An 11,860-nucleotide genomic window follows, 5' to 3' on the forward strand; every position below is an offset into this window, starting at 1 on the left:
GTGCAAGTTTTGTATGTGTAATACTGTATGTTTGTAATGTGTTTGTTTCAGCGAGAGACTACTCCAGTCTGTGTGTGAAGCAGCCTATTGGAAGAAAACTATTCTGTCTCTTCTGTCAGAGCAAACCTGAGCTACGGCACTGCAACTCCCTACTGGACAAAATGGTACGATCCACTATATAGGCCTTATTCACTATAAAGGAGGTGGTATGGTCCATTTTGGGGGAGATGGTCCGACTGAATGCTGCGAGCTGATGTTAAAGTACACTCTGCTGAAAGACCTGCGTCATAGCAAAGTGATGCCATATTTCCGAAAGGGGTGTGTTTTGGGCGCACGGCCAGGAAAGAGTTCTAATATGATAACTTTGTTAGAAACGTAAAGTATGTTACAGTATGCAGAAGACGTCTTATGTCTACTGGGTTATAAATAACTTTGTTATTCAGATCTCTCTGTATTTCCTTATTGGCCTGGATTCAATGGAATGCTGAGATTTAGTGACCTGGGTCGTTCATGAAGAACGATCAAGCAATCAGTGACAGATACTAGACGGGGATCTTCAAAAATCATGTTGACAAAACAGGAATCACAAGTACAGATGTCTTTGAATTTTTACAGGGGGAGTATGAGGTGCAATCAGATGAAGATAGGAAGAGTTTTGGCATGCAAATCATTAACAGGTTCCTCAGTAGACAGGTACCGTCTCTTCACACACACACACTAAAGGTTGATTTCTCACTTTAGATTTGTGCTAAATAACTGTGTATGTTCTCCTGCCAGTCGTCTGAGTGTGTACAGGTTGTGGAGAGCTATGGTAAGAGGTGCAGAGAGAGTCTGGAGGTGAGGCACGGTAGAGACATCTTCATTGACTGCACAGAGTGAGTCTGACCCTTATCCTAACCACAGATCTCTAAACACTGACCTCCCTCTTACTCCAACCTTCCCCATGTTGCTCTCACCCTTCCCTCCACTCTTACCCCACGCATGAGTGAATGTGAATGTGTGTGCTGCGAAGTAATTCACCCTTCTCTCACTGTGTGATCACAGTGACCTCCATGAGTTCCTGAGTGGTGCCCCCTTCCTTCAGTACCTGCAGAGCATGTACTTTGAGCGTTTTCTGCAGTGGAAGATGGTAGAGAGGTCAGTGCATATGGACGGGTGTGTGTTTGACTGAGTAATCAAACTAAGTGAGATATGTCCCCACGTGCTTGACACCCAGCCACTAACTGGGTATTTCTCTCCCACCAGACAACCCGTTACCAAACACACCTTCAGACAGTACAGGATGCTGGGCAAGGGAGGCTTCGGGGAGGTTAGGCTTCTTTCACTACACTTCTTTTCACAAAGTTTTGGAGAGAAATCAAAACTGAAAAGATAGAGCCCAAATCCAACTTGAGATGCAAATTATTAACTACAATTTTGATCATGAGGATTCAGCTCATACAATCTCCGCCTCCCCATCCTTTTCTCCCTTCCTCCCCTCTCCCCCAGGTGTGGGCATGCCAGGTGCGAGCCTCTGGGAAGATGTATGCATGTAAGAAGCTGGAGAAGACTCACATGAAGAAGAGGAGAGGAGAAGCCATGGCCCTCAACGAGAAACAGATACTGGAAAAGCTCAACAGCAGATTTGTGGTAGGGTTCTTCACACAATCGGACTCTCTCTGTCTCTCCATCCTCTTCTCCTTCTTTCCATCCTTTTTCCCTCATCCCCTCTTTTATTTTTGTCTCTCTATGTCCTCTCTTCCCCTCCATCCTCCCATAACTTTATCTCTAGGTGAGTCTGGCGTATGCGTATGAGACCAAACAATCTCTTTGTCTGGTGCTAAGCATAATGAACGGAGGAGACCTGCGGTTCCACATCTATAACATTGGTCCTCCAGGCCTGGAGCCGGCCAGGGTTCGGTTCTATGCTGCTGAGGTCTGCTGTGGTCTCCACCACCTCCACCAGAGGAACATTGTCTACAGGTCAGTAGACACAGGCTCTGTCCTGATTCTACACTCTTTTCCAGAAGTGTGCCCTCGCACACTCCCCTTCATGGATTTAAAAGCATAGGATTGGTGTAAGTATTGACTGGAAGGAGTTCCCCCCCATTGTAAATCTGTGCGAGAAATTGTTTGCCCACCTCTTGCACACTTCTGGAAAAGGGTGGAGAACTGGAACACAACCAGATTAAAACAGATTGTGACATTTAAAAGGCACTGTACTGACTTCTGTCTTTTTGTTTTTCTGTTTCAGGGATCTAAAACCGGAGAACATACTTCTGGATGACAATGGTAGGCACACTTCAATAATATCGCAATCCAGGAGCGCAACTTTGGTTTGAGAAGTGGTGGTGGGGGGCATAATTATTATTATCCAGTCAGATAAGCACACCAAACAAAAGTTGAAAGTTGCACCTCTGTCGCAACCTTATCTGTGCTTCACGCCCAGATCAGATCACGCTTCCATCGAAGCAGAATCTAGTTTCCCCAAACAGGATATCCTGGTGACGTCATTTCAGATTTGCTTTTCACACAAACGGTTGGTCTATCAGGAAGTAAGTTAACGGTGTGTGATAAGCAGGTCTAATATATATTTAGATCAATGTATTTGCACCTGTTCCAAACTTGGCAGTGTGTTGGAGGCACCTGTAGATGATATCTACCATACCACTGTAATTAGTAACTACCTCACAGGATACACACACTCTGCCGATGTCACCTGACAAAAACATCCTATTTCTTTCCTCATATACAGTGCATTCGGAAAGTATTCAGACCCCTTCACTTTTTCCACATTTTGTTACAGCCTTATTCGACATTGGATTACATTGAATAGGGGGGACAAAATCTACACCCAATACCCCATAATGACAAGGCAAAAACTGGTTGAGTAATTTTTGCAATTTATTAAAAATAAAAACAGAAATTCTGTATTCAGACCCTTTACTTAGTACTTTGTTGAAGCACCTTTGGCAGCGCTAACAGCATTGAGTCTTCTTGTGTATGACGCTACAAGCTTGGCACACCTGTATTTTGGGAGTTTCACCCATTCTTCTCTGCTGATCCTCTCAAGCTCTGTCAGGTTGGATGGGGATTGTCGCTGCACAGCTATTTTCAGGTCTCTCCAGAGATGTTCGTTCGGCTTCAAGTCTGGGCTCTGGCAGCTCTAGGAAGTGTCTTGGTGGTTCCAAACTCCTTCCATTTTAATAATGATGGAGGCCACTGTGTTCTTGGGGACCTTCAATGCTGCATAATTGTTTTGGTATCCTTCCCCAGATCTGTGACTCGACACAATCTTGTCTCGTAGCTCTACGAACAGTTCCTTCGACCACATGGTTTGGTTTTTGCTCCAACATACACCGTCAACTGTGGGACCTTATATAGACAGGTGTGTGCCTTTCCAAATCATGTACAATCAACTGAATTTACCACAGGTGGACTCCAATCACGTTGCAGAAACATCTCAAGGATGATCAATGGAAACAGGATGCAACTAAGCTCAATTGAGTCTCATAGCAAAAGGTCTGAATACTTCCGAAGGAATCTGTTTTTTATTTTCAATAAATTTGAAAAAACTCCAAAAATCTGTTTTCGCTTTCTCATTATGGGTTATTGTGCGTAGATTGATGAGGAACATTTTTATTTAATCAATTTTAGAATAAGACTAACGTAACAAAATGTGGGAAAAGTGAAGGGGTCTGAACACTTTCTGAAAGCACTGTACTTTGTGTTCGATGATTTTCCCTGTCATGGGAAAACGTTGATCTATTATGTGAAATAATCTGTGGCTACCATACTATATGAACTAATGCTCCACTTAACCCCTCCCCTCACCTCCTCTCTTAGGGCACATCCGTATCTCAGACCTGGGCCTGGCGGTGAAGCTATCCGGGGGGAATCTGGTACGAGGCAGGGTGGGGACCCTGGGTTACATGGGTACGTGGCTCTAACCTACTGTACACTTACATGTTGTAGTGGTGATTCCCTATGAAAAGCCGCTGGCACAGGAGAGAGCCGTCCATAACACGTCCACAAGAATCAACTTTCCAAACGTTACTCTTGTCGGCTGAAGTTCCCATTTATTGCGCATTTAAAATATAAATAGCTCCAATACACATATTCCTATACAAAAAGGTGCAGAGAGAAGCATTTTATAAGCTGTGTCTGTGATATGGTTAAGAACTGTATGCGCTCTCCTCTCAACTGTGCTTACCCTTCCTGGTCACCTGTGCTACCTACACACACACGACCAGTGACCCCATCATATAGTGTACAAAACAATTTAAAATAGCCCTTGACAGACAACATACACACAACACATAAACAGGCCAAAATGGCTCCTACACACCAGCCCCTAATTGTTCTCTGATTTAGGGAAGAAACAATTACACAAATGTATGTGTGTGGATTAGTCTTCAGGAAGGGATGATCTTCAGGACCAGAGGTTGCTAGCACTTTGCCCCTTTTCAGCATAAGTTCTGTAGTAGCTCCCGAGTGGCACAGTGGTCTAAGACACTGCATCTCAGTGCAAGAAGCATCACTGCAGTACCTAGTTCGAAAATATGTGGACAACTACAAATCCCTAGGTTTCTGGTTAGACTGTAAACTCTCCTTCCAGACTCACATTAAAATACTCCAATCCAAATTTGAATCTAGAACCGGCTTCCTATTTCGCAACAAAGCATCCTTCACTCATGCTGCCAAACATACCCTCGTAAAACTGACCATCCTACCGATGTCATTTACAGAATAGCCTCCAACACTATACTCAACTAATTGGATTCAGTCTACCACAGCGCCATCTGTTTTGTCACCAAAGCCCCATATACTACCCACCACTGCGACCTGTACGCTCTGTACGCTCACCGATCACTGCACCTGCACATAGCTCATCTGTAAATACCCCATCCAATCTACCTCATCCCCATACTGTATTTATTTATTTATTTATCTTGCTCCTTTGCACCCCAGTATCTCTACTTGCACATTCATCTTCTGCACATTCTACCATTCCAGTGTTTAATTGCTATATTGTAATTACTTCACCACCATGGCCTATTTATTTCCTTACTTCTCTTATCCGACCTCATTTGCACACACTGTATATATATTTTTGTACTGTATTATTGATTGTGTGTTTGTTTATTCCATGCGTAACTCTGTGTTGTATGTGTCGAACTGCTTTGCTCTATCTTGGCCAGGTCCTAGTTGCAAATGAGAACTTGTTCTCAACTAGCCTACCTGGTTAAATAAAGGTGAAATATATATTTTTAAAATCACATCCGGCCGTGATTGGGAGTCCCATAGGGTGGCGCACAATTGGCCCAGCATCGTCCGGGTTTGGCCGGGGTAGGCCGTCATTGTAAATAAGAATTTGTTCTTAACGGACTTCCCTAGTTACATTTTTTTAAAGTAGCTTGACCCCAGTGTGCCACTCCTATGTGTAGATGTGGTGGGCAGTAACAGCAGGGCAGCCAATCTGTCCTGGGTTGCCACCACCTTCTCCTAAGGGGCCGCCAGAGACCCACACCAATGGGATCCATCTCCAACACGGTCGTCACCAGCAGGGTTGATGGCCTGTGGAGCATCGCTGCCAATCCACCATATTGTAGTTTTTATCTGTCAATTTCTTACATGTTATCAGAGCAGTGGTTTTCCACTTCTTCCTTTACAATCCATCTTCACCTCATGAAGCCCACTCACCAGAAGGTTTGATTATTCAATGACATGACGCCACTCTTTGCCTGTTCACCAATGTGAAGATACAGAGCCCAATACTCTGTTCTCATGTTCATAAATGAAGCATCAACATATTGGATAGTCTCTATTGTACTACATCATAATAAGTCATATACCTCCGCTACACTACTCCGATACGCATCAGTAGGGAATAAGAAGTGAGTATACGTAATGCCCACTGAAAAAAAACTGGGTGTACGGCTTACATGCCGACTAGACCAGGCACGTCATTGTGAGCATATTGATTTTGTCCATCCACACCAGACGCGATCAGGACAGGCAGGTTGAAATATCAAAACGAACCCAGAACCAACTATATATGAATTTGGGGACAGATCGAATACGACTTTTTTTTAACCTTTATTTAACTAGGAATCGAACCAGGGTCTGTAGTGACGCCTCTAGCACTGAGATGTAGTGCCTTAGACTGCTGCGGCACACGGGAGCTCCCATGACATTAAAGGATAAGCAGTCCATTCACTCAGACATAAGCCTGTAGAGGTCCCAATCATAATAATACAGAAACACAACCATTAAGCATTTCCCAAATCGAAATGTACAACTATTACTTCCCAAAGAAACATCACATTTAGCACACAAAGTAACCCGTGACAAAGTTTAAAGTGGAACTGTCAGCATTTTAATATGAAACAGAATCATATCAGTCAAAAATATCAAATTCCCAGTTAATGCTACAAAACCAACTTTAAAGGGAGGTTTTAAAAATAGGTTCTATTTAACTCAACGTTCCATGACGAACACTAAGGCATTGTTGGCAGTATAAATGGATGCAGTTCAATGCATGATTAATATAATTCACCAGTACATTTCATGGTAGTCCAAAAAATATTGCTATGAGTTTGTAAATCACAGCTGGCCTGGTGCATTGTCTGCTGCCTCCATTCAGGATGTACTGTTTCAGTTTCAATGACTCAATATTCTGGACAAAAACAGACATGTAATTCAGGCTGGGAATGTCAATACAATCAAACTAGCAAGTGCATCATCACAGGTCAGTCATAACATGGCTAATAGGATAGCATATCTATTTATGTAGCAAGATGAAAACACAGAGCCTAACATTAGCTAGCTGGAGGAGCTGGAGGAGTGGGTGAGTGACTTTTTACCTTCATATTCTTTTTCGGTGTCATTTGGTTAGCTAGCAAGAACTTGAACAACTGTTATCTCTTTCTCTCTGACACCCGCTGAATATGACCGGTGTCAGTAAACGTAGGCAAAAAAAAAAGTAATAGTCAAGAATGCCCTAGATAACATGTAAACAGCCCTGCTACAGTGAGTAAAATGGTCATTTGTGTCTGGAAGAAGTTAGCTAGCAAACTTTAGCCAGTTAGCCCGGGAGCTTGGTTAGGACAAGCAAGAATTTATTTTTATTTTACCTTTATTTAACTAACTCCGTTAGTTTCAATGACGGCCTAGGAACAGTGCTTTTTCAGGGGCAGAACGACCTTCCTTCCGGTTACTAGTCCAACGCTCTAACCACTAGGCTACCCTGCCGCCCCAGGGAATTGTCAGGCGAGCTGCAGAAGGATGATGAGGCTACAATTCCCCATCGTTTTTCAGTGCAATTTTGATGGCCGAGTAGCTGAAAAAGTTGTTCCTTCATTAGATTTTAGCTCATCTTGCTCTGGCAAGCATTAGTTGTTGATCTTGTTGTTGTTGATGTTCATAACTGAGGGAGAAGGAGCCTACCTTTTTCAGAGTTGTTTGATCAAAAATACTGTAAAGTTCCCAAATGTAAGAGTACTCCTGTGGTGTTCACAGATTTGTGTGTGTGTGTGTGTGTGTGTGTGAGAGAGACTGGGCTTGAGGGAGGCCGTTGTCTAGTCCTTTGGGTGTCCTTGGACATGTTGTGTCAAACTGAAACTGTATAGAAAGTGATCTCAGTCTGGGACCGGCAGTTGCTCAATGGACCAGCTCGGCTTGTTACTGTGTAATAAAGTCAACATTGAATTCACAAGCTTCGGTGTCTAAGATATATTAAAATACGTATTTCCGACACAAATGGCTTGTTTGTATAAAGGCCTACTGTAGCTCCGATTGGCTATAGTGCACTGGTCTGTGTAGACCGGTCCTGGACAACACCAATGTTTTTATTCGGTTTTATTTACTGCAGTGTATTAATTGTCCAAATGCACGGCCGCTTTTCACAAATGCCTTAGTATACGTAATTCCCAGACGTTCTAAGAATTTATAAAAACATTAAAATTACCGTATTTAAGTGGTCGCTTGTCAGAAAGTTTTTTTTAAAGTGTCATTCCTGGGGGTTTATATTAAGTGATTTTAATAAGATTTCATGTTGCTAAAATGCTATCAGTTCCACGTTAAATGCAACAATGTTTCACACAAACAAGTCATTTTCAAAGAGATGGCTAACAGCAAAAAAGCCGCAATAAAAATAATAATTAAAAAAACAGTTCCACTCACCAGATGGTGATCATTTGAAACTTAATTTCTTGTTGAAAGTTATTCCTGAAAAGGGAGAAGCTAACAAATTAGCAACATCATCCTCTTTGATAACACCTGCTGCAAACTAGCCGACAACAAGCTAGCTAGCCCACCCATGGGAAAACTGCTGCTCGCTATTGCGCAGCAAGTTTTACCTAAATTATTGTAATAATGGTCCCATCCATTAAGTCAAAATGTGATTCCACGTCAACACTTTTCCCTAATACAATTTAAATAGTGGACATTTAACTTTTGTGGTGGCCTTTTGACAAAATTAAAATCATGGTAATTGAACTCGCATATTTCTGGTCTCGGTCTTGACTCAGACCCCTTCTCCCAGTCTTGACTAGGACCCCTTCTCCCAGTCTTGACTAGGACCCCTTCTCCCAGTCTTGACTCGGACCCCTTCTCCCAGTCTTGACTCGGAACCCCTTCTCCCAGTCTTGACTCGGAACCCCTTCTCCCAGTCTTGACTCGGACCCCTTCTCCCAGTCTTGACTCGGACCCCTTCTCCCAGTCTTGACTCGGACCCCTTCTCCCAGTCTTGACTAGGACCCCTTCTCCCAGTCTTGACTCGGACCCCTTCTCCCAGTCTTGACTCGGACCCCTTCTCCCAGTCTTGACTCGGACCCCTTCTCCCAGTCTTGACTCGGACCCCTTCTCCCAGTCTTGACTCGGACCCCTTCTCCCAGTCTTGACTCGTACCCCTTCTCCCAGTCTTGACTAGGAATTTGGCTCCAACAGGTTGTGTATTCATATCTTGTGGACTTCAAAAAGTGCAAGGTATATGAAATATCATTACAAGACTTGCACACTGTTTAGATGCCCACAGTGGTCAAAATGAATATATATATATATATTTTTACATTCACCTTTTCCTTCCAGATGTTGTACTAAGTCTCATTACAGATCTAATTTAGGAGCAACAACAAACAGGGAGTGGACATTTCCAAACCCGTCCCTCTTTCCCTCAGCTCCAGAGGTGATTGGCCATGAGTACTACGGGATAAGCCCTGATTGGTGGGGCCTGGGCTGCCTTGTGTACGAGATGACGGCCGGACGATCCCCATTCAAGAGACAAGGGGAGCAATTGACAGCAAAAGAGATGGAGAGAAGGATACAGGAGACGGAGGAGGTGTACAGGAAGACATTTAGCAGCGAGACAGAAGACTTCTGCCGCTCTGTGAGACTAGACTTTTGCTCAGCTTTGACCTGAAGCTTGTCAACTAAATGTAGTTCAAATGTAAATGTAACTGTCAACATAAAGGAAACACCAACAATGTGTCTTAATAGGGCGTTGGGCCACCACCAGCCATCAGAACAGATTCAATGCGCCTTGGCATAGATTCTACAAGTGTCTGAAACTCTGATGGAAGGATGCAACACCATTTCCCCCCTGAGAAATTCCATAATTTGGTATTTTGTTGATGGTGGTGGAAAACACTGTCTCAGGCACCACTCCAGAATCTCCCATAAGTGTTATTGGGTTAAGATCTGGTGACAGAGACAACCTTTAATGCTCCTTTGAAAGTCACTAAGATCTCTTATAATGGACAACTGGGCATTTATATACATGACCCAAAGCATGGGTCAGGGACCACGTGTGGAAGCACCTGCTTTCAATACACTCAAGTGTTTCCTTTATTTTAGCAGTTACCTATAGTTCTATATTAGAACTGCATCGGTGCTTTTCTCTCTCTCGCTCTCACTAATCTTTCTCTTTCACCCCCCACCGCTCTCTCAGCTGTTGACCAAAGACCCGAGACAGAGGTTAGGGTGTCGAAGGTGTGGGGTGGAAGGGGTCAAGTCCCATCCCTTCTTCAGCACCATCAACTTCAGGAGGCTGGACGCCGGAGTCATTGAGCCACCCTTCAAACCAAATGTACATACCCTATCTGTACCCACTAACCTCTACTTGTTAACCCCCAACTATAGCATTAACCCTAATGAAGGCATGTCATCATCCCCATCCTTCCCTCCCTCTGTCCAGCCCAGGGCGGTGTACTGCAAGGATGTGCAGGACATTGATGAGTTCTCCACAGTAAAAGGAGTCATTTTGGAGAGGACAGACGACGACTTCTACACCAAGTTTAACACAGGCTGCGTGGCCATACCCTGGCAGACAGAGGTAAAGTCAACTGCAGCAGATGACCTTTGATTTAGTTACGTTTTGTTCAATTCAATGCAATTTATCCTCTTGGTAGCAATTTGAACATAAGGTTAGGTATGGTTCCGTCATAGGCTAATAGAGATCACTCGCCTTTCTCCCCCCGTCTCTCTCTATAGATGATAGAGATGGGTTGTTTCAAGGAGCTGAATGTGTTTGGCCCTCAGGGTTCTAGACCCCCTGACCTGGACTGGGGCCAGAATCCTGCCCCAGAGAAACCTAAACGTAGACTGCTGGACCGCATCTTCCACAAGACACACACCTGTTGATAGATGGGCTTCCTCAAACCCACTGCAACATTAGTTGTAAATGAGAGCATTCCCTCAATCAGCTTGTAGAATAAAATTATTTGTTGGTGATCACTCAGCACACTGATCAATACACAGATCAACCAGTTAGTACTTTTTTTTCTTTTTTTTAAATGTATGTTACCTTTATTTAACTAGGCAAGTCAGTTAAGAACAAATTCATATTTTCAATGACTGCCTAGGAACAGTGGGTTAACTTGTTCAGGGGCAGAATGACAGATTTGTACCTTGTCAGCTCTGGGATTTGAACTTGCAACCTTTCGGTTACTAGTCCAAAGCTCTAACCACTAGGTTAGAGCCTGCCGCCTTCTGCAAATCAACAACCCAAACACAGCCAAAGAAGAACAAGAATCTGTGGCCAGATGTTCTCACTTTCTCTCCAGCACTTAAAGAGCGCACACTTTAAAGATGAAGTGACAAGACGGGGCTTTATTTAAGAGATGTCTTTAAAATGTCTCTGTCATACACTCGGGCCATACCATCTATCATTCACCAGCACAGGCCAAAGGGACCATCCCCAAACTATCATACTGAGGAGAGGCGGTCTTATTTCTGTAAAACACTCATTTAGAATGATCAAAGGGAAACCTCAGCAAAGAGTGTTTTGATTTTGTACCTACCTGTGTTTTGTATGTAACCTCAGAATAAAGAGCCTGAAAACAAATCTTTCCAAAAATCTTCACTTTATTAAAACCAGTATGAATGTAAAACAAAATAACATCGTAAAAAAAAAAGACAAAAAAAAGACCAAACTACTTGGTAAAACAATTAGATTTTACATCTACGAGACCAGCTAGCAGCTACACTACATGGCCAAAAGTATATGGACACCTGCCCGTCAAACATCTCATTCCAAAATCATGGACATTAATATGGTGTTTGTCCCCCCTTTGCTGCTATAACAGCCTCCACTCTTCTGGGAAGGCTTTCCACTAGATGTTGGAAACTTGCTTCCATTCAGCCACAAGAGCATTAGTGAGGTCAGGCACTGATGTTGGGCGATTAGGCCTGGCTCGCAGTCGGCGTTCCAATTAATCCCAAAGGTGTTCGATGGGATTGAGGTCAGGGCTCTGTGCAGTCAAGTCAAGTTCTTCCAAACCGATCTCAACAAACCATTTATGTATGGACCTCACCTTGTGCAGGGGAGCATTGTCATGCTGAAACAGGAAAGGGCCTTCCCCAAACTGTTGCCACAAAGGAG

At 43.5% G+C, this 11,860-nt stretch overlaps 1 protein-coding gene across 1 annotated transcript in view; it reads left to right on the forward strand.

The window, feature by feature from the left end:
* LOC110509607 (G protein-coupled receptor kinase 5) overlaps nt 1-11,314 on the forward strand; it is a 28,789-nt gene extending 17,475 nt beyond the window's left edge. Inside the window, exons 3-15 of the mRNA XM_021590598.2 lie at nt 52-164; nt 616-693; nt 778-875; nt 1,045-1,137; nt 1,246-1,309; nt 1,489-1,629; nt 1,772-1,962; nt 2,234-2,271; nt 3,826-3,915; nt 9,159-9,367; nt 9,929-10,066; nt 10,175-10,312; nt 10,471-11,314. Coding sequence (XP_021446273.2) covers nt 52-164; nt 616-693; nt 778-875; nt 1,045-1,137; nt 1,246-1,309; nt 1,489-1,629; nt 1,772-1,962; nt 2,234-2,271; nt 3,826-3,915; nt 9,159-9,367; nt 9,929-10,066; nt 10,175-10,312; nt 10,471-10,620 — 1,541 coding nt within the window. The 3' untranslated portion in view covers nt 10,621-11,314. The remainder of the gene's footprint in view (nt 1-51; nt 165-615; nt 694-777; nt 876-1,044; nt 1,138-1,245; nt 1,310-1,488; nt 1,630-1,771; nt 1,963-2,233; nt 2,272-3,825; nt 3,916-9,158; nt 9,368-9,928; nt 10,067-10,174; nt 10,313-10,470) is intronic.
* Nucleotides 11,315-11,860: the final 546 nt, after the last annotated feature.

This window comes from Oncorhynchus mykiss, chromosome Y, assembly GCF_013265735.2.
Source record: "Oncorhynchus mykiss isolate Arlee chromosome Y, USDA_OmykA_1.1, whole genome shotgun sequence".
NCBI classification, from domain to species: domain Eukaryota; kingdom Metazoa; phylum Chordata; class Actinopteri; order Salmoniformes; family Salmonidae; genus Oncorhynchus; species Oncorhynchus mykiss.